Source organism: Nomascus leucogenys, chromosome 15 (assembly GCF_006542625.1).
Source record: "Nomascus leucogenys isolate Asia chromosome 15, Asia_NLE_v1, whole genome shotgun sequence".
NCBI classification, from domain to species: Eukaryota; Metazoa; Chordata; class Mammalia; order Primates; family Hylobatidae; genus Nomascus; species Nomascus leucogenys.
Window position 1 is genome coordinate 9,004,189 of NC_044395.1, and position 22,722 is coordinate 9,026,910.

The 22,722-nt window shown below is 39.6% G+C and overlaps 1 protein-coding gene across 1 annotated transcript in view; it reads left to right on the top strand.

The window, feature by feature from the left end:
- CDON (cell adhesion associated, oncogene regulated) overlaps window positions 1-22,722 on the top strand; it is a 102,330-nt gene that overhangs the window by 54,892 nt on the left and 24,716 nt on the right. Inside the window, exons 9-15 of the mRNA XM_030828887.1 lie at window positions 2,051-2,349; window positions 4,017-4,191; window positions 6,273-6,404; window positions 10,568-10,771; window positions 12,911-13,092; window positions 13,573-13,678; window positions 18,156-18,278. Coding sequence (XP_030684747.1) covers window positions 2,051-2,349; window positions 4,017-4,191; window positions 6,273-6,404; window positions 10,568-10,771; window positions 12,911-13,092; window positions 13,573-13,678; window positions 18,156-18,278 — 1,221 coding nt within the window. The remainder of the gene's footprint in view (window positions 1-2,050; window positions 2,350-4,016; window positions 4,192-6,272; window positions 6,405-10,567; window positions 10,772-12,910; window positions 13,093-13,572; window positions 13,679-18,155; window positions 18,279-22,722) is intronic.

Sequence of the window (22,722 nt, forward strand, 5' to 3'; positions counted from 1 at the left end):
CGTGGGTTTCCTAAGTAGTTTGGGTTGTGAGTTGCTGGCAGCAGTGGTCACAGTGGGAGCATCTTTGACAGATATGGTTGTACTCCCTCCCTATTTAATTAGTTTCCACTTACAGTCATTAAATTTATTTACATTGTCATAGTTGCATCAATCTCTTTTCCAATTCAAAAAACATTCCACCTTAAAAGATGCTAGATGCCTGTTCTACCCATTTCGTAGAGTCTGAAGATAGGTTGAGATAATACGTGCAAAAACACTGGGGAAGTACTGGTAAGGTCTTTTCAGTTGTATTGAGTGTATCTCCCAAGTGCCCAGATTATATCATTGAAACAGAAGAAGAAAGTTAATTGAATCCCCCTTTTAATAAAAATTCTGGAGAGGTCTTATTGCATCTTAAGTCTTACAGAAATGGAATTTTGATACTCAGACAGCGGAGAAGCTGCAGCGTAACGTTTTTCTCATGCTTCTGTATGAGGCATGTGGCATTTAAACTCTTTTACAGCCAGATCCCACTTCCCAGTGGAAAACTGCCCGGAGGATCCACTAAACTTCTAATGATAAAAAGGTCCTTCTCCACTACCTCAAGCCACAGTTAATTACCTCCACTTGCTGAGTCCGTCTGTCTGCATTAGCAGGCACCGGATCACACCCTGAACATCAGTCCGCAGTCTGACTCACTAGATAAACTCTGCTGTTCCAGGAGCAATATTTTGAAGTTGTCTCAGTGAACTTAATTAGTTTTCTTCTACATTATTTCCTTACTAGCTTCTTGTTTTCTCTGATGGAGGATGCTTCTGGGACACCCTTTCTCTCTTTTAAACCAACAGGGAACTAACCTTACACTGTTAGTCCTGTTTTCTGCTGGTTCTCTACTACAGTCCAGCCCTTCTAAAAACACACCCATCTTTTACCAGGAATCTGACTTCATTTTGGAAATAAATGTACGTTGTTTCCTCTGCACTCTTCCTCCACAAAAGGAGTGAAAAATAGAATTTTCCGTTGCCAGTATTAATAGCACTTTCAAGAAAGCAAGCTGTCACTCCTTAGGTTTTATTGCGCTGGCAATATATTCGTTTTCGTAAATTGTTCTTTCTTTTTTTTTTTTTCACAGCAGTACCGTTAACATTCTTCTGGCAGCCTTCACTTAGTCTCTCTGAACCTTAATTTCTTCATCTGTAACATGGGAGTATTACCATCTACCTAAGAATGTTTGGAGAATTAAATGAGATTATGTTTATAAGATAGCTAGTACAATGCTTGGCACATAATATGTGCTCAGTAATTATCTTTGACTGTATGCAACCTATTTATTTTTTCAGTGCAAATTGTTTTTATCTTTCTCTGTATATTCTGTATGCTGTTAGTAGTAAGTGTTAAGGCTGCCTGCTTGTTTTATCTTTTTTAAATTTTTTTGAGTCAGGTGTAGTTGCAGGATCCCCCTCGGGTAGTAGTTAGTTGGCCTGTTGCCCAGGCTGGAGTGCAGTGGCACGATCATGGCTCACTGCAGCCTCAACTTTCCCAGGCTCAGGTGATCCTCCCACCTCAGCCTCCCAAGTAGCTGGGACTACAGGTATGTGCCACCACGCCTGGGTAATTTCGGTGTTTTTTGTAGAGATGGGGTTTCACCATGTTGCCCAGGCTGGTCTCGAACTGTTGGGCTCAAGCTATCCCCCCGCCTCATCCTCCCAAAGTGCTGGGATTACAGGTTGAGCCACCATGCCTAGCCAACTTGAAATCTTCTGAGGTTAAACTAGCAAATGATTATTACTAAAAAGAATACTCTTAGAGAACAAGGAAAAAATAAGAACATTTAATTGCTACACTATTGCATCATATAATTGGTTTTTCAAGCAATTTATTTGCTCTACCATGAGAAAAGATTGGGACTAGAGGTTAAATGTTTCCATGAATTATAAATGGCAATGTTACCCGTTTTAACTTCCAGGGCTTAAATTGTGCTAACAATAAAAGTGAGGGCAGTCACGTCACAAACTGGGTAGAAGACACTGCAGTGAGGGGTATCTTCAAGCTCTCTCCTCTCTCCCTGCAGTTCCTTTTGAAACAAATACAAAAGCAGAGACAGTCACACTTCCTGATGCTGCTCAGAATGATGAAAGAAATAAGAGAGATGGTTTAGAAACCGGGTTACTGAGCTCATTGCCGGGGAAGGTCCATCCCAGTGCAGTGGAATCAGCACCAGAGAAAAACGCCAGCGGCATCTCTGTTCCTGACGCCCCCATCATACTGAGCCCCCCACAGACCCACACACCAGACACGTACAACCTGGTGTGGAGGGCAGGCAAGGATGGTGGGCTGCCCATCAATGCTTACTTTGTGAAGTATCGAAAGGTAATGTCTTATCGTTTATCATCTTTCTCTGCTCACACCTGAACGTTCTTTGTATGACACATACTGTTGCCTTTTCCGTTTGTAGAATGGCAGGAAACAGAATAAGAGTGTTCCAGACTGATGAGTTTGTCAGAGAGATCCCAATCATGCTGGATTTACCAATCCTAGGAAAGCACTGAGAATGAAGTATAATTTCCCCCCAAACTGGAATTCTAGGAAGCCAATGATGTCTCTACATATTTAATCAACCATTTAAACCCTTCAACATAAAGCTCTATAACCACTTTTAAAACACAAATTCCTTCCTTCTCTAAGGTAGTAGAATACCATTTATGTAGCAAATAAAGCAGTTTCTTATTAAAAACAACTATTTGAACAGAGTCTCTGGCATAATTTATGCCAATTGTTTGCATTTCAAGGTTTTTTTTTTTTTTTTTTTTTTTTTTTTTTTTTTTTTTTTGAGACAGGGTTTTGCTCTGTTACTCAGGCTAGAGTGCGGTGGTGTGATCTCGTCTCACTGCAACTGCTGCCTCCTGGGTTCCAGCAATTCTCGTGCCTTAGCCTCCCAAGTAGCTGGGATTGCAGGCATGCACTACCACATCTGGCTAATTTTTTTGTATTTTTAGTAGAGATGGGGTTTTGCCAAGTTAGCCAGACTGGTCTTGAACTCCTGACCTCAAGTGATCCACCACCTAATCCTCCCAAAGTGCCGGGATTACAGGCACGAGCCACTGTGCCCAGCTTCAAGTTGCCTTTTTAATTGTATTAAAGTCACACATTGTTTGGTCATTTTTGGTGGTAAACCTTGGGCCTCTCTCAGTTAACTCTTCAAATATTATTTTCCCCATGGGCTTGTATTGGAGCAGAATGGAAAAGCTCCTCTCTGTTTAATGAGACCAGTAAATGAATGAAATGGGAGGGATGCATTCCATATTTAAAATAATTTTCTTTGTTCAAGAAATTTTAGTATACATTGTTGAATGGTAATGTTTTTAATGACTAGGAAAAACAACATGATGATATTTTAATATGATGCTATTTTAAAGTTTATGTACTGTTTCTAACCTAATGAATGATTCTAGATGAAGAAGTTTTGCTAGTAATCTCATCTACCCTAAAACCTCCATGCAATATTGTTTCTTGGTTCCATTAATCAAGAAACAACTGATTAGATCTTTTTATTTCCTGTAACACATATTGAACAGCATCAAGACATGAAGCAAGAATGCTGGAAATATATAATACATAATTATATAATTCATATACATATAACATAATATCATCTTAATTTACCATATATCTACTATGTATATTATATAATTACCAATGATACCTATTATTTTATACTTATTTTATTCTTCATTAGCCCAGGAAGAAAGAAGATTTTGTTTCCATAACAAGTAAAGGAAACAGAGTCTGGGAGGGCAGTAACTTGCTTGAGGCCACACATTAGTGGTCAGATGCAGAGCCAGGAGTTTTTCTACAGTGAGAATTGCAGCGTTCTTGCAACAGATCTTGTATTTCTTAATATGAAGAAGTTACTTACCATGGTGTATTACTTCTTAAAACTCTTCTAGAATTAAATGAATCCTAGTTTTGATCAAATGTGACTGAAAGATTTCCTATCCTCCATCTCCTGCTTTTCTGGTGTGTTTTCTCTTGGGCAGCTGGACGATGGGGTTGGCATGGTGGGAAGCTGGCACACGGTTCGAGTCCCAGGAAGTGAAAATGAGCTCCATTTAGCTGAGCTGGAGCCATCTAGTCTTTATGAAGTCTTGATGGTAGCAAGAAGCGCAGCAGGTGAAGGCCAACCTGCCATGCTTACCTTCCGAACCAGCAAAGGTAAGTGAGGAAGTGAGGGCTTCCTTTGGAGGAATGAGCTGGCTGCCCTGATGTCAATTTATTCGTAAGAATTCTTTTTTTTTTCTTTTTTTTGAGATGGAGTCTTGCTCTGTCGCACAGGCTGGAGTGCAGTAGCACAATCTCGGCTCACTGCAACCTCCGCCTCCTAGGTTCAAGCAGTTCTCCGGCCTCAGCCTCCCAAGTAGCTGTGACTACAGGCGTGTGCCACCATGCCCAGCTAATTTTTCATATTTTTAGTAGAGATGGGGTTTCGCAGTGTTAGCCAGGATGGTCTCGATCTCCTGACCTCGTGATCCGCCCAGCTCAGCCTCCCAAAGTGCTGGGATTATAGGTGTGAGCCACTGTGCCCAACCAGAATTCTTTTGGATAGTAGAAATTCCTATATATAAATTCACTAAACGACCCTATTATAGCCTCCCCCTTCCATTTTGGGGTCACATTTACATGGTTGTGTTGTCCTATTCTATAGAATATTCCACAGATGTTTTTGAAGGCTTATGTTATACAAGGCAATGAGGATAGATGATATAGGGAAAATGAAGATGGTCAAGATGAGATCCATCCCGACAGAGCTTACACTTTGATAAGAAAGCTAAGATGTGTAACTTAATACCAACTACAAGACTGTAGTCAGTTCAGCTAGTATTTATTGAATGCCTTTTACATGTCAGGCAAGAGGCAAAATAGACAAAACTTATGGCCTCATAGAGCTTCCATTCTAGTTGAGAGAGACTTATACGTAAGTTATAAGTACATTAGAAGGTGTTAACAGAGATATAAGTTAGGGGGTGGATACAGGAAGTATATGGGGTAGGAGTTGTTAACAGTTTAAGCAGGCGGCCAGAAAAGTCCCCAACGAGCAGTCGACATCAGAGCAGAGACACGAAGGAGGGGAAGTAGAAAGCCATGTGTCTCTCTAGAGAAAGAACATTCCCAGCAGAGATAGCAAGTGCCAGGGCCCAAGGCTGGGTGTGCATGGTGTTCACTAGGAGCACGAGGGGGCTGCTGTGATGGGAGCAACGTGGGTGAGGAGGCTGTAGGGGAGAGATGCCAGGGAACAATGGGGAGTCCACATCACACAGCACACCATCCACCTTGGGAGGACTTTGACTTTACCTCTGAGTGAGCTGAGAAGAGCTGGAGCGTTCGAGCTGGCTGGAGTCTGGATAGAATGGAGGTGGGTAGGATTGTAGGCAAAGAGACCAGAATATGCCAAGTACCACAGGAGATTTCCAAGGACAGTGCTGGGGAAGCACAAAGGAAGGATATTCTTTCTGCAGAAAGAGAAAAGGCTTGTGAGAGAAGGCTTGATAAAAAAAGATGCCATCGTGGCTTGGCTGTAAATGAACAAAGAGACTTTGGTGGGTAGGGAAGGGAACTGGATGGAAGAGTATTTTAGTATGGCACTGTAACGAAAAGGAGGTATGAAGATTGAGAAGAAACCAACTAGTGGCTTTTGAAAAAGACCCTTTCATCTAATTACTAAGTCTGGCCAGAAAAATAACAAGTACTTTCTATTTTAAATGTATCTTGAGTTAATTTTCATAATCAGTCATTAGGTGTTCATGGAGTCTGACCTATAAATACTGAGTAATCGTGCATTTCAGGTTTTAACAAATCACTCCATTTCACTTTTCGCCTCTTGAAATATTAAAACGATGTGACACTTTTCCTTAGAAAACTTAGCAGAAGCTCTTTAATGATGAGTTTTATGGCTTAGAATTAAGAAATATATACAGTAAAAAGAAAAATGGACTAATAGTTTGAACACTTAGTCATTTGGCTTTTTCACCTATTTTTTTTTTTGCATACGTAAAGTTAAAATGAAGGAAGACATATTTTAGCTTTACTTTAAAGATACTAGAAAAAGACCAAGTAATTTTTGGTCAGTTCCTCAGATCAGCTAAGTATTTATGAAGTAGGTCTTACATTTAGATGCTGTGGCAGATAAATTCATAAATTTATAACCACATACCAGATAAGTTTCACAGTACTCTTTTTTTCCCCACTTTACATACATGTAAGCTTATGTTACTGTATATGTTGATTTACCTTTCTAGAAAAAACAGCATCATCAAAAAACACCCAGGCATCCTCTCCACCCGTGGGCATCCCTAAGTATCCTATTGTTTCAGAGGCTGCAAACAACAATTTTGGAGTGGTACTTACAGATTCCTCTAGGCACAGTGGAGGTAAAAAGAAGAATATTTTATTGTTTCTTTACAAATATAACTGACCTGCTTCAGATTTGGGGAGGTGGGGTGGAATAGGGTGTTTGTTTATTTTCATGTCTTACCATACAGGTCTTTTAGGTTCTATTTCAACCATTTTAATGTCCTATATTTAAACTCTGGCATCTCAGTGTCATGATTAGTACTTAACTTCATTAACTCTGACTCAAAATGTTCTGGTACTAAGTTTTTGTTTTTTTGAGACGGAGTCTCACTCTGTCACCCAGGCTGGAGTGCAGTGGCGCGATCTCGGCTCACTGCAAGCTCCGCCTCCCAGGAGCCTCCAGCCTGGGTGACAGAGCGAGACTCCGTCTCAAAAAAAAAAAAAAAAAAAAAGAAAGGAGTTTTCTGGTACGAGAAGGAAATTTATATTTTGAACTCTGAAAATCTCACTGTTCATGTGTGTGACGCATCAAAATGTATAGTGGTACCTGTGGTAAGTTATTTTACCGAAGGATTACATGTTACATTCACTTTTTTTGTGTGTGCTATATCTAGTTAATCTTATGGTTTTTAAAAGTCTTAGCTGTATAATTTTCAAAAGACTTTTTTAGTATTTAAATTTCACACTTATATGAGCTCTACACTTATAGCCAGGTGTGCTTTTTGTGATTGTCCTAAAATGTCAGGACAACTAGGGAAGACTTAAGATTTCATTGCTAAGCTGTAAGAATTTTCAGACTTCTCTTCCATATTTTTACAGTTTTCCGTGAATTGATGTCAAACAAAAGCAGGTTGTAATGCTTTGAACTCCCTCCAGAGCACCTCTGTATCTTCAATATCATGAATCTCTTTTACTTGAGTGCTGTTCTCTCTGAGGCACGTTTCAGCTGCCTTAAGCAGATTACATATATGAGTATTAATTTCATGTGAATAAAAGTAATGTCTGAAAAGCAAAAACCTTACCATTTATTTTACACGTTCTCTGGCAGATACTGTATGAAATGCTGGAACAGCAAAGATAAAATAATCCTTGCCTTTAAGAAGTTTACAGTATAGGCCTAGCATGGTGGTGCCCGGTGGCTCACGCCTGTAATGCTAGTGCTTTGGGAGGCTGAGACAGAAGGATCGCCTGAGTCCAGGAGTTTGAGAACTGCTTGGGCAACATAGTGAGACCTGGTCTCTACAAAAAATTTAAAAAGTAGCCATGTGTGGTGGGGTGCACCTGTAGTCCTAGCTACTCAGGAGGCTGAGGCAGGCAGATCGCTTGATCCCAGGAATTTGAGGCTGCAGTGAGCTATGATTGTTCCGCTGCACTTCAGCCTGGGTGACAGAGTGAGATCCTGTTTCAATTTTTTTTTTTTTAATTACAGTATAGTGGATGATATAGGTAGCTAAACCCATAACAATATGTGGATAATGCAGACAAACTAATAACAATTTTGATTGCTTATGCTCGAGATCATACCCTTGGTGTTATGGGTTCACGAGAAATATCTAAGTCAGTCCCTCAATGTAGACAAGGGTGAGTAGATAAGAGAGGCTTCTCTGCATCGTAAGCTAAGCTTCAAAGGACAAGGACAATACAGACAGATGAAACAGGAGAAGAGTTTCTAGCAAAGACAGCTCGACAAGTGGCTGACATTCTATTTTGTTTAGAGATTGAGAGGTTAGAGATTTTTTTTAGTGTGACTGGTTACTGTGGGGAATGATGCTATAGTGGGCAGGCAGGTAGGTGCCTTGTGTGATACGCTTCAAAGTTGAATCTTTCCTTGAAAGCTATAATGAACCCTAAAGGATTTTAGAGAAGGAGAAGGGAGGAATAGCAAAAGAAAAGGCTAGAGAAATAAGGGGAGTGACAGTGTGGATGGAGGAGAGGGAAGACCTGTATGAGAGATTAGGGGACTGGAATCCACACTGAATGAGAAGGAGAAAGATGATGGATTGGGTGTGGGTGCCAGAAGACCATTTACCAAGATAAGTAATAAGAGTTTTTAGGTGAAGATTATGGATTCAGTTTTGGAAATCATGAGTTTGGAGTTGTCCAAGAAGAGATAACCGCAAGAAAAGATTTATTTAATATTCATAACAACCTAATGAGGAACAGATTTCCACGTCTGTTTTGCAGATTAGGAAACTGACACATGAGGAGGTTATGCACGATGCCTCAGATCATCCGGAAAGTGGAGGAACTGCTTGCTCTCCAAGTCCGTTTCTAACTCCAAGTGCTGTCTGTCTTTTATACCTTGTTAACAGTCACATGCTATTTCTTTTAGATATTGAAGATATTATATTCTGTGGAGACATCTTCTCCAATAACTTTCTTTTTCCTATTTGATCTGTGGTGTTTGGAGAGTTTTGATTTCAGACGAGTCAACATAAGGAAGTCGTATGGTTTTTCTAGTATTAAAAAAGATTCACTAACCATACTATTCATTCTGTTTTCATTGCTTTCTAACTTGAAAGGAATACAGTAAGTATCACTCAGCATTGCCTGCTTTGAATATATTCCTCTTTTATCCCTTAAGCAATTTGTTTTTTTTAAATGCTACAGTTTTCTTCATACAAATACCACATTCAACTTTATTTTCTTCTTTCTTATGTATTTGTATGGTGGGTTGAAGACATGTTGAGGTGGAAAGGTGTTGCTCAGTTGAGGAGCATGGCATAGGCTAGAGATGGGGCTCCCTAGTGGCTTTCTCAAAGTAACTAGTGTCACCATGGCCCAGAGTTGGCCCTCCACATTCCAGCTCTAGAAACTTGATTGTCAGCATGCCAAAAGATCACTGGTCTCTCAAAAACCGGCTCGTGTCTATACAGTTCACAGATGATCAAGGCAAACCAGAATGGCAATTACAAGTTTGCAATGTCACTGTCATACAGACCAGATTATTTCTGTCAGCATTCTTTCCTTGTAGGAACCAAGTGGGAAGCCAATTACAACCACAAGATTGCTTGTTGTGTTAGTCTGTTTGTGTTGCTATAAAGGAATACCTGGGGCTGGGTAATTTATAAAGAAAAGAGGTTTACTTGGCTCACGGTTCTGAAGGCTATGCAAGCATGGCACCAGCATCACTGGCTTCTGGTGAGGCCTCAGGTTACAGTCATGGTGGGAGGTGAAGCGAGAGAGCAAGCATATCACAGGGTGGGAAAGGAAGCAAGAGAGACGCCACATGCTTTTAAATCACCAGCTCTCGTGTGAATCAACAGAGCGAGAACTCGCTTACTACCATGGGGAGGGCACCAGGCCATCATGAGGGAACCACCCCCACAACACAGACACCTCCCACCAGGCCCCACCTCCAACATTGGGGATCACTTTTCAACATGAGATTTGGAGGGAATAAGTGTCCAAGCCATATCACTTGGTCATCAAGAAGAGTTAGATACATGGTTTCAATGGCTGATGAGCTTACTCCTCATGTTTTCACCTCCTGCAGAGTCGAGACCATCTACCTTGTGTGGTAGAGCATCCACTTTCCTTGGCAGTGCTAAGTGAAAACTGCTAGACCCTAGCTCCCTGACCCCCTTTTCTACATGTTCACGTGGATCATGTTTTCTGTTAGCACTTTTATTTAACGACACATCCTGTCTTCCCGTATTCATCCTGAGCAGCGTTCTCTCTCCCCTTTATTAACAGTATTGATTTTATCAGTCAGATTTTATCTCTATTTGCCACTTATAGTCTGTATTTTGGAGTAACCTTCCTGTAGCCTTGAGGTGTATTAAGATAGTATGGAATAGTAAATAAGAATTAGTAGATTGCTGAGTGCATTTTGTGTAGCTTGGATAGATGAAGGAAAACATTTAAATAAGATAACACGTAATTATGAAAATTTATTATAAATTTTAACGACAATCAAACTTGAAGCACCAAATAATACTTACATATTATTTTAGCCATGAATCTGAATAGTGTGGTCAAAATGATCATACTTGTTAGCTTTCAGTTTTTCAGAGCTAATTATCAAATTTATAGATTATTTTACTTTCTCTTTATTTCCTGTATTCCCATTAGCTTTTCACAGAGGACAGGAAGACTGCTGTAAATGTTATAAACTCTGGGAAAAAGTTTGGTGAAGAACCTTTAATAACATGAAGTTTGGGACTTATCCCTTTAATTTATCTATGTTATTCTTGTCTCTGACATGGTGGGTTATTGAAATGAACGTTTCCGTGTTCAGTTCCAGAGGCACCAGATCGGCCTACCATCTCCACTGCATCAGAGACGTCAGTCTATGTCACTTGGATTCCTCGGGCAAATGGAGGTTCTCCAATCACTGCCTTCAAAGTCGAATATAAACGAATGAGGACCAGCAATTGGCTGGTGGCAGCTGAAGACATCCCTCCTTCCAAACTTTCAGTGGAAGTTCGTAGTTTAGAACCAGGTAGTAATATTCAAACGTTTCCTTTTACCATCGGTGTGAACTTCAGATACATATATTTATATATTTTGAGACAGGGTCTCACTCTGTTGACCCAGGCTGGAGTGCAGTGGCATAATCATGGCTTACCTCAGCCTCCCAAGTAGCTGAGACTACAGGCACTCACCACCGTGCCTGGCTAATTTTTGTGTTTTTTGTACAGACAGGGTTTTGCCATGTTGCCCAGGCTGGTCTTGAACTCCTGGGCTCATGCAATTTGCCGCCCTCCGTCTCCTACTAAAGTGCCAGGATCACAGGCGTGAGCCATAGCACCTGGCAGATGCATATTTTTAGTAGTCTTATATTTTTTTCTAATTGTTGAAGTGTTCACGCTTATTGTATAAAAATGTGAAAATAAAGAAAATATAAAGAAGAGAATAAGTCACCTAAAATCCACCCATTCAGAGATAATCATTGTTTATATTTCGTTGTTTTTTTTCTTAGCCATTTTTCTCTCTCTCTGGTTGTTTTTTTTGTTTGTTTGTTTGTTTTTTCGAGATGGAGTCTCCCTCTGTCACCAGGCTGGAGTGCAATGGTGCGATCTCGGCTCACTGCAACCTCCGCCTCCCGTGTTCAAGTGATTCTCCTGCCTCAGCCTCCTGAGTAGCTGGGATTACAGGCGCCTGCCACTACGCCCAGCTAATTTTTGTATTTTTTAGTAGAGATGGGGTTTCACCATGCTAGTCAGGCTGGTCTCAACCTCCTGACCTCAGGTGATCTGCCTGCCTCAGCCTCCCAAAGTGCTGGGATTATAGGCGTGAGCCACCGCAGGATCATGCCGTAAATATTGTTTTATTATCCCATGTTCCCCATATTTTGTCATATATGTTTTCCAGTCATTAAAAATTCTTCACAAACTCAACTTTCAGTAGAGATTTACCTTTCATATAAATAAATATACCATAATCCACTTAGCTATTCTTTATTTCTGGGCTTTAGATTATTTCTGTTTATTTACAGTTAGAAATACTGTGATGTACATCTTATGTGTGGGTGTGTTTTGCTGTGACTGAATAAGAGGAAAATTGCTTGTTATTTGACAAAAATTATTTGATCTGATGCTGAATTTCAGCACAGTTGTAATACTCAGTGCTTAGTGTTATGGACATGAGTCAATGATGAACACGCGTTTGTTCTTTAAGTTTTGTTTCAGCAGAGGAACCCTCCCCTCCCCACAAGAATCTTGAGGCTATATGAGAGAAATTAAACCATAAAAGACAAAAAGCACAAATAAACTTTCTGTACTTTCATTCGTTTAGGTTTCATGGCGGTTTTTTTCTGGACTTTTAAATGTACATTAGTAGCAAATGCCTGTGGCTGTCAAAACAAGCAACGTGCGCAGCATAGGGTCATGTAGGTGTAGTTGGGAGAAGCATCAGTTTTAAATGCGGGTGAAGCTAAGAAACATTCCGTAGATTGAAAACACTGTTTTCAGAAGCTTAGTAATTATTTTTGAGCTATCGGGAAACTTGCTTTAGGATTTTGATTTCTTCTTTAGGTTCAGGTTTTCAGAAGTTCACAATCCTCAACATTTTTTTAAGTTCTTAGTATCTAATTCAAATAATTCCTTCTACAGTAGTTAAATCTGCTCCCTCTTACCCTGTTAGCAGTGAAACCAGAGTGACATCTGCAGCCGTCCACACGGTGCCTCTTTATGAGTGTATTCACCGTATTAAACCGTGCTTCAGTTGTTTCTTTTAAAGTGAAAAGAACCTAGTTTTGGGGACAGATAGTTCAATTAATACTGCTATTGATGGGTATGACTTAGAACAGGATGGTGAAAAGAGCAAATGTCCTCTTTCCTGTTCTCTACCTGCTTCTTCCCTGAGATGTCATTAATCTTTCGCAGCCCTCTTTCTTGGTGACTCCTAAGATGGTCTTGGGATCTTGAACACCATGCACGGAGGAGCCACTCCCCGTTGACTGAGATTGTCAATTGGGTTGAAATCTCTTTACCATACAGGCTTTAGATACTTTATTATAGATAGGTACTTAAGCACAATTGCCATATTTTGACTATTCTGCCTTTAGTTGTCTTATTATAGCTTTTCTTAGTTATGTTTTTTTTTATTGTTGTTTGTTTGTTTTTGTTTTCCCTCAAAGGTTCAACATACAAATTTAGGGTCATTGCCATCAACCATTATGGTGAGAGTTTTCGGAGTTCAGCATCTCGTCCTTATCAGGTGGCTGGGTTCCCCAATCGCTTTTCCAACCGTCCAATAACTGGACCTCACATTGCATACACAGAGGCTGTCAGCGATACTCAAATCATGCTAAAGTGGACGGTCAGTAAACATCTTCTGGAATGAGATTTTGTGGTTTGGTCATGTTAACAATCAATTTAATATTCTCATGACACAATACAGTAAACAGCAAATTTTGAACTTTTAATTGAGGGGAAGTGCAAGGGCACCAATATTTGTCTAAATAAGAGCACGTATTTTGAGGAGGGGCAGGGTTACAAGGAAAATTATTGTTTCCTCGGCTCTTATCCAAATGTTGTTAACTTAATTGCCGTCGTGATTCATTTTGAACCAAATGTGCTTTTATGCTTTTGAACCCAGGGAAACGTACTGCCTTATTTCTGTTTAACCTTGCAATAAGCTAAATGCTTTTAATACCTTTGAAGTAAATTAAAAATGGCCATTATTGTATGTTTGCAAAATGAAACTAGAAAAATGTGACCAAGTAGATAAAGAAACCTTAATGAATGAGAAGGTTACATTTATTTTTCTCTTTGACAAGTCTTTGCTTCTGTTTTTTAGTACATTCCATCAAGTAACAATAACACTCCCATTCAAGGATTTTATATCTATTACCGACCAACAGATAGTGACAATGACAGTGATTACAAGAGGGATGTTGTAGAAGGTAAGTCCCCCGGCACACTGGAGTCCCTGTAAAGGGGCTTTGGAGAAAGAAGGTTTATGAATATAAAATGCATCATCCCAAGTTAAGACAGTACAAAATGGTGTATGTGTTACTGCTGTTGAATTTGTCCCAAAGAAAGCCACCTTTTCCCATTTAATATATGCAGCACCTTATATTCTGGTTGCAGAAACTTGTACAAACATTTGGGGGAAATATAATTAATCAGTAGTAGTTCATCTGAAAGAAAATTTTGATTTGTTTCATTTAAATGAACAGTGACCTGAGTATAAAAAGCCATTATAATGTTTAGCTACTTTAAAAAAATACCTCACTCATTTTCACTAGAGTCTGTCCTAGAAAGATCACGTCTTAAGCATCTTGCTCACTTGTAGAGATGCTGAGAAATTGGGATGCATGTAGTAAAGAAAGAAAACGGCTAAGATGGTGAAGGGTGTTGAAACTGCTTTTTTTACTGCATTTAAATAGAATCCACAATTTTGCCTATGGCCTGAAGGCCCCCCCTGACCTGGCTGGCCCCTGCCTGCACCACGTCTCTTGCATCTCTCCCTTTCTGGCCCTTCTTTCAGTTTCCTTGTGTGCACCGAGACATTTTTGCCTCAGGACCTTGGCACAGGGTAGTTCCTGTTGCCTTTACCTAGTTATGTGCACAGAAAAATTGTCCCACTTTTCAAAATGTTTGACAGTCAAGTTACGGGAAGTCAAATCTTCCCCGTAACTTCCCCTCGGGTGTCCTCCTCTCATTTGCGTGAGAGGGTACCTTGCTGTAGTTTCTAACCATACCCTTTATGTTTATTTCATAGCAGTTACCAAAGTTTAAGTACATGGTTTTGCGTGTGCGTGTGTGTGTGTTTGAGAGACAGAGACTGTGTGCGTGTTTGAAACTATTTGCTTAAAATCTGTCTCCTCTACTAGATGTTAACTCCCTTGTGAGCATAGGACCTTTTTTCCCACTGCTATGTCTCCAGCCCCTACAGTGGTGAGGTGGCCAGTATTGAATTCATGTATGAATGGAGTCCACAAAGAACAAGAGAATCTCTAACGATATTCAGGTTGAAAAAGACTAACAGAAGCAACATGATAGCTGCCTTCAGATATTTAAGGACTGTTATGCGGAAGAGGAGCTGAGTCAATTGGGGGAGGGGAGGTTGCAAGAAAGCAGTGTAAGAAAGAACTTTCTAACAGCATTTCTAACATAGGTTCCCCCACAAAGTTGTAGACTCCTTAATTTTGGAAGTGCGCAATAGAAGCTGAATGCCCGCTTCTCAGTGGTATCTTGGAAGGGATTCTTGCTTTGGGAGGAAGGCTTTTTCCAAGGTCTTTTTTTCACTCCAAGATTCTGATTCTTTGAAATAAGAAATGTCCTAGTGAATTATGTCAGAAAATTGCCATAGGCCAAGATTATTTTCCATATGACTTCTTGACATCAAATACTGCATATAGTTTGTGTTATAGTAAATTACATTATGCTGTATCACATTTCTTAAAATATTGTAGCAGTCCTTTTCAGATTTATCCAGTGGAATGACTTTTGTAATATAATGAGAAATTTATGACCCAATTTTTAATGCCCGGCACTTGGTAGGTGCTCAGTAAATATTTTTTGAATGAGGGAATGATTGTTTCTTTTCTGCCATAACTTTTAGTGCCAAAACTATTCTGTGCTCTTAGGACTCACGACTAGTAGCTGTCTCGTGGGAAAGCAGAGCCTGGAAGGGGCATGAGGGGATGTTTGGGGTGGGGGGCTTTCCTGTGTTCTCTTTGTTGACTTAGGTACAGATACCATGAGCATGTCCAGTTTGTGAACATTCATTGAGCTGTACAGTTATGTGGACTTTTCTGTGTGCATACTTTACACCAGTGAAAAGGCTATTTTAAAAAAAGAAATGGAAGGATAATATTTAGGTTGGTGCAAAAGTAAAAAGTAATTGTGGTCTTTGCCATTACTTTTAATGACAAAGGCCGCAGTTACTTTTGCACCAACCTAATAGTGATTGTCCTCCATTTTGGGCCTGTCTAGGTCTTCCTTTTATTTCACTGGGTTTAGGGCCGTGGGGATGTCCGAATTTTATTTTAAGAATTTTTTGACAGAAGCTAAATATTTGCCATAAAATAGTTCTAAACAAGACATGTAAATAAAATGAGTATCTGTCTTTGTCTCTCTGTTTTTCTCTCTCTCATCATCATCACCCTTCTTGGTTCTATCCACTAATAAACAGTTTTAAAACTATATTCTCTAGTCAAATCTTTGAGCTTTTACAAACTTCTGTAAATGCATATTGAGCGTGGAAGTTGGAAATTAAGAAGCTTTTATATCTAGTAGTAGTGTCTGCAAATGTGAGTTTTGCCTTAGGTTCACAGAGCACTTGTTTATAAATGTAATATACTGAGCAGTTAGATGTTTAAGTGGACTCCACTATGCTGTGTAATTTGCTTATTCTATATTTTCAAGTTTATGCATTTGAAATTCTTTTTGTAGCAGTTGGAAACTATTGGTCTGTTCTCCAAAATGCAGGAACAAAAGTATTCATCCTTTGTACTTAAAGTTTTTTTTTTTTTAAGTTTTAGATTACTTCTGTAAATCGACCCAAAATTTAAACTTTTGAAAACAAAATTAAAAGTCAAATTGTAAAAGAATACAGTAAGAGAAGGACGATTAAGCTATCCTGTTTTCTGAATTAGGTTCCACATTTAGATAAACTATAAATGTTTCCAACACACCAGTGTTTTGGTGTTGAATATTTTTATCTTCTAAAGTTAATTCCAAGTAAAATATCAGTCATTCTGATCTTTAAGTCTGTGCTTTGGTTTCTCTCTGAGGTAAATCCTTACCTTTTCTAAAATATCCTTTGGGAAAATAATTGCCTATTAATCAAAGGATATGTGCTGGTTCGTCAGTTTTAAACCTAATGATGTACTTAGTTGTCTTATTCATCAATGATCAGTAAAATTATTTCTCTTTGCTGATATTTCCTATAATTTTAGCCAGTGGAAGAATAACTATAACAATGGAATATTAATCTAACAAGATATGTATAATTTTAACTATTTTTCTCTTCTTAGTAACATATCAGAAGCCTAGTTTAATGCCATTTTTATGAACGCTATGAAAGGAAAACTTCAAATCTAGTGTAGTAATTATTCAAGAGAATGTTTATAGTGTAGGGTGAGTGTAGGGCTGGGTTGGGAAAGACCCAAGGCTATAAAAAAAGAATTTTGGAAAGCCTTTGGATTTTAGAGACAGATCTATTCCATTTTCAACCAGTTTTTGAGTCAACATCTTTTGGGGGGTCCTTTTTACATTTATAAATGGGGCATTGAACTCCTCACTTTTGAGCCTTTCAGAGACAATCCTAAAACAAGCAGATTTTCTTCCTTAGAAAACGTGGGTCTGTACAAGTGAAGGGTTTTGTACTGTTGACCTGAAAAGAGGCTTGTACTTCCAGATTGAAATATTTTTGTCTGTATTCAGTTAGAAAGGAGTCTGGTGATATTGGTCCTGTCAGCCAAGTAGATTTAACTTGCATGTGTGGTTTTGTTTTGCTTTTTTTCTCCCCCTTTAATTAATTCTTAAATCAGTTGGGGGTGTACTTGAGTTTCTAAGAAACAGTGGAGACAGTCTGAAGAGATGTTTTCCACAAGGGATTAAGGGTGCTTGAAGAGTTAATTTAATCTGGCAAAAGTGTCCCTGTTTATGAAAGGTTGTCACAGGTCCCTGGAAGTCAACATGAAGAGTGATTTCTACTGGAGTGTTCAGTTTAGGAGTGTTTCTAAATGAAATGTTGGCTGTGTGCCACGGATAACAGAATCATCTACTAGGGATACTTGTGTGGTTTGGAGATCTTGCCTCAAAAGAAAAGCAGGAGTGGGTGTGGCGGCCAAGAGTTTCCCAGAGTAGATTTTGCTTTTTGGTGATTCTCAGCAGTGTATTCAGGCATTTGGTCATATGTCAGTTCATGTTGCATCCATGAAAATGGAATTGAGAGCTTTGCTAAGGCCATTCTTGTAACTGGTCAGTTGCTCTGGGTAGTGTACCATTTGCTGGTCCCGAATGTCCCGTTGCTTTTTGGTGGGAGAACATAGTGGATTGACTTGCTGGGTTAAGATAGGGGTGAAAGGACTTGGGGTTTCTTTCCTATGCGTAAAATTAACATGTATTTTGTGAAAGACCCCCCACTAATTATTTTTAGTGAAACAAGTATTATTGCCAACACACAGATATAGTTTTAAGTCAGTCAGTTTATCTCCTCTCTTTACCTTTTTTTTCATGCCATGTAATAGAAATGCTGTTTATCTGTGGTGCATTAGTCAGATACTTACTGTTAAGTACATTTTTATTGCACAAACTACTAGATGGTGGTGGATGCTGCTCCAGCCTCATCCTGAAAACGTTAACTAATTATATTGACATTATCATTTAGGCTGTATGATGTGTAAAGCCTTTTATTTTTCCCTTTAGGTTCAAAGCAGTGGCACATGATTGGCCACCTGCAGCCAGAAACCTCCTATGACATTAAAATGCAATGCTTCAATGAAGGAGGAGAAAGTGAATTTAGCAATGTGATGATTTGCGAGACTAAAGGTAGGAAAATTCTTGCTTTTCCCTGGACAGTGATAGAATTCCAACCCTGGATTTCTGCTTCTGACTCCTGATATATTCTGGGTTTTGTTTTGTCTTGTTTTGAGACACGGTCTCACTTTGTCGCCAAGGCTGGAGTGCAGTGGTACAATCTCAGCTCGCTGCAACCTCCACCTCCTGGGTTCAAGTGATTCTCCTGACTCAGCCTCTGGAGTAGCTGGGACTGCAGGTGCCACCACCACGCCTGGCTAATTTTTGTGATTTTAGTAGAGATGGGGTTTCACCACGTTGGCCAAGCTGGTCTCGAACTCCTGGCCTCAGGTGATCTACCCACCTGGGCTTCCCAAAGTGCTAGGATGACAGGCATGAGCCACCATGCCTGGACATGACTATTGATATATTTGCCTAAGGAAATTTCTGCTTTGGACCATTTTCTAGATGCATACACTTAGACTGTCCCAACAAATGTATCATATGTGGGCTAGAATACTTGTCTAAAAAATATATACATAATCATTATTCTTGTTCATTAATTTATGTGTGACTCTAAGTAAATCACCTCCCTTCCCTTTATTTTTATTTTATTTTTTTTAGAGACGGCATCTCACTGTGTTGCCCAGGCTGGTCATGAACCCTTCCCTTTTTCTTGACAAAGATATTAGAAATATTTGTTGACTACTTTCTAGATTGCTGTGAGAATGAGAATACTAACAAAAGTTTAGGAATATTAAGGAGAAGTGCAATGTATGTTTAAGGTGGTTTCTTGAATGACAGATATGTAACTTCTATCTACTTGTTTAATTAAGTGTAGTAAAGTTTAGAATTAGCAGTTGCTAATTCTAAATTGAACATTCTCAACTCTGCCTACATAGGTAGATTCACTGTCAAATGTTGCCGTCTTTAAGAAGAGAAGACACCACAGGGGAACAATAGAAATAGCTCATGTAGATGTTTACGAGCAAAACCACTCATCCACAGTCTCAGTTAATCTTCACAACAACTTTGAGGATACTGTCAACTGCAAGGAACACGAAAATCTCCTCTCAGTAGGCTTCAACAGTGAGGAAATGTGTTATCCCAAAAATAAGCAGACCAGAAGTAGGTAACTAACTCCAACGTTGTTAATTCAGGAGGCTGAGACAGGAGAATCGCTTGAGCCTGGGAGGTACAGGTTGCAGTGAGCCGAGATCGGGCCACCGCTCTCCAGTCTGGGCGAGAGAGTGAGACCTTGTCTCAAAAAAAAAAAAAAAAAAGTTCATTTGTTTTCTGTCTTTCCTGTTTGTCGTGTTCCCATTGCCAGCTTGGCCCTAAGATTAGCACTGCTGATAGCTCGCCACAGTTCTGGGTGTCACCTTTAAAGTGTTATAATATCTGACAGTGTCTATTTTCAGGAACAAGGAAAATTTCCCCCAAAGTCCTCTACTAGATCTTCCCACAAGTCTCAGCCACAATTCAGCCCCACACAGCCCCTAAACCATTGACCAGATTTATCCCAGAGTTCTGTGGGGTTGAGGTAGACACCCAAACAAAATTGGAGCTCTCATAAGATGGTAAAGAAGGCTGTTGAGTGAGCTGGGCAGCCGTCGGGGTCTCTACAGGTGATCTTATTATTCCTTTTTAAAAATGAGGATATGAAAAAGTATATTTTTAGAAAATGAGGAAATGGAGGCTCCGAAAGATTGAATGATAAGCCAAGGCTTAGTTCCAGCTTTTAAATTCTAAACCATGTGTGTTTCTGCTGCAATACACACATCTTAAGTCCATATTTAAACATATATCCACATACATTTGGACTTACCTTGAATTTCATTTGTTTAGCATATATTTGAGTGCCTTTTTGTACCAGACACTGTGATGTGTTCATGGGATACTTGGAGTAAAGTTAAATAAAAATGAAATTTATCATCTCTGTCCCCAGGACATTTAAGAATCTAGCCAGACAAAACATAAAACATTATAGCTGTTGTTTATAATAGTATAACAGTATAGCTGTGATTACAATAGTATACCTCATTTTCTGACATCAGTAGGGAATGAAAAGATTCTACCTACAGACTTTCAGGTCAGTGGAAAACAAAAAACTTCTTTGAAATGTTAACTATTCATGTTGAATGACTTTTATGTAATTATGTATTACATCATTCCCAGCCTGTTTAGATGGAAGATCTCATGTGTACTTCAACCTTTAAAAAATGACTGTAGGTTCTTGTGAACAATGATGGTTTTATCTTGAGTAACTGAGGAAGGTTTTCAGGGATGACAGAGGTGCTGAAGTCTGGCCATTTTCACTTCCCACCGAAGATCAGAGACTGCTGTGATGTTTCTTTTAGTTCTTTGGCTTCTCTTTATGTTTTTCATCTCACCTTTCTTATTTCAGGCTGTTAGCTGTCTCTTCCTATCAGGGTTAATGGATCTCACTCACCCTTCAATGTAAGCCATCTGTCCTCAGTTTTTAACTTTAGCAAGGGGTTAGAAACCAGATTATGAAGCTTGGTAGAATTACAAATGAATTAAGAATAAATAAAGAGTGATTAAACCTGATGGACTTCCCTATGAGTAATCATGATCTTTAATATATGATACGAACATCCATTGTGCCTCAGAAACTCTTTTGTTTTCTTTAGGGTTGACCAGGACATAGAATTGTATAATCTAACATACCACCTCAAGTAGAAGTTTCCTTTAGCATCTCTGCCAAGTATTCATCCAGCCTTCAATAAGAGAGAACACCTTCTCTTGAAAGATGACTTCTTTTCTCATTCCCAGCTCTGTTTTGTGTGGTTGATGCTGCTAGAAAATTGAACCCCAAGTTAATGTTGTTTGTTGAATAAATTTTTAATTTGTTGTTTTTTTTAAGATGGAGTCTCACTTTGTCGTCCAGGCTGGAGTGCAGTGGTGCAATCTCAGCTCACTGCAATCTCTGCCTCCCGGGTTCAAGTTATTCTCCTGCCTCAGCCTCCCGAGTAGCTGGGACTACAGGCACGTGCCATCAAGCCTGGCTAATTTTTTGTATTTTTAGTAGAGATGGGGTTTCACCATGTTAGCCAGGATGGTCTCAATCTCCTGACCTCGTTATCTGCCCAGCTTCGCCTCCCAAAGTGCTGGGACTACAGGCGTGAGCCACTGCACCCAGCCGAGTAGATTTTTATTTTTAATTTTCTTTCCTGGTTTTTCCTCTTTTTTTTTAAAATTATACTTTTAAGTTCTAGGGTACATGTGCGCAACGTGCAGGTTCGTTCCATACGTATACATGTGCCGTGTTGGTTTGCTATACCCATTAACTCATCATTCCTAATGCTATCCCTCCCCTATCCCCCCACCCCCTGACAGGCCCCAGTGTGTGACGTTCCCCGCCCTGTGTCTGAGGCTTCTCATTGTTCAATTCCCACCTATGAGTGAGAACATGCAGTGTCTGGTTTTGCTCAGAATTATGGTTTCCAGCTTCGTGCGTGTTGCTACAAAGGACATGAACTCATCCTTTTTTATGGCTGCATAGTATTCCATGGTGTATATGTGCCACATTTTCTTAATCCAGTCTATCATTAATGGACATTTGGGTCGGTTCCAAGTCTTTGCTATTGTGAATAGTGCCGCAATAAACATACATGTGCACGTGTCTTTATAGTAGAGTGATTTATAATCCTTTGGGTATATACCCGTAATGGGATGGCTGGGTCAAATGGTATTGCTATTTCTAGATCCTTGAGGAATCGCCACACTGACTTCCACAATGGTTGAACTAATTTACACTTCCACCAACAGTGTAAAAGCATTCCTATTTCTCCACATCCTCTCCAGCACCTGTTGTTTCCTGACTTTTTAATGATAGCCATTCTAACTGGTGTGAGATGGTATCTCATTGTGGTTTTGATTTGCATTTCTTTGATGAGCAGAGATGATGAGCATTTTTTTCATGTGTCTGTTCAACGAGTAGATTTTTAAAAAGCTACTTTGCTTCTGTGGTTTGTTGGCACCGTAACAGGAAATTCAGTATAATAACCAATAATAACAGCAGAATTGATTGACCACCACTCTGAGCCAGGCTCTAAGTGCTTTACATGGCTTAACTCATTTACCCTTCATTACCACTAGATAATTGATAGAGCTCTTATTAATATCCGCATTTCAAAATGTAAAAACTGGCCGGGCACGGTGGCTTATGCCTGTAATCCTAGCACTTTGAGAGGCCAAGGTGGGCAGATCACTTGAGGTCATCAGGAGTTTGAGACCAGCCTGGCCAATATGATGAGACCCTGTCTCTACTAAAAATATAAAAAAAATTATCCACGCATGGGGGCACGTGCGTGTAATCCCAGCTACCTGGGAAGCTGAGGCAGGAGAATCGCTGGAACCTGGGAGATGGAGGCTGCAGTGAGCTGAGATCACGCTGTTGCACTCCAGCCTGGGCGACAGGGCAAGACTTTGTCTCAAAAAATAAAAAACAAAA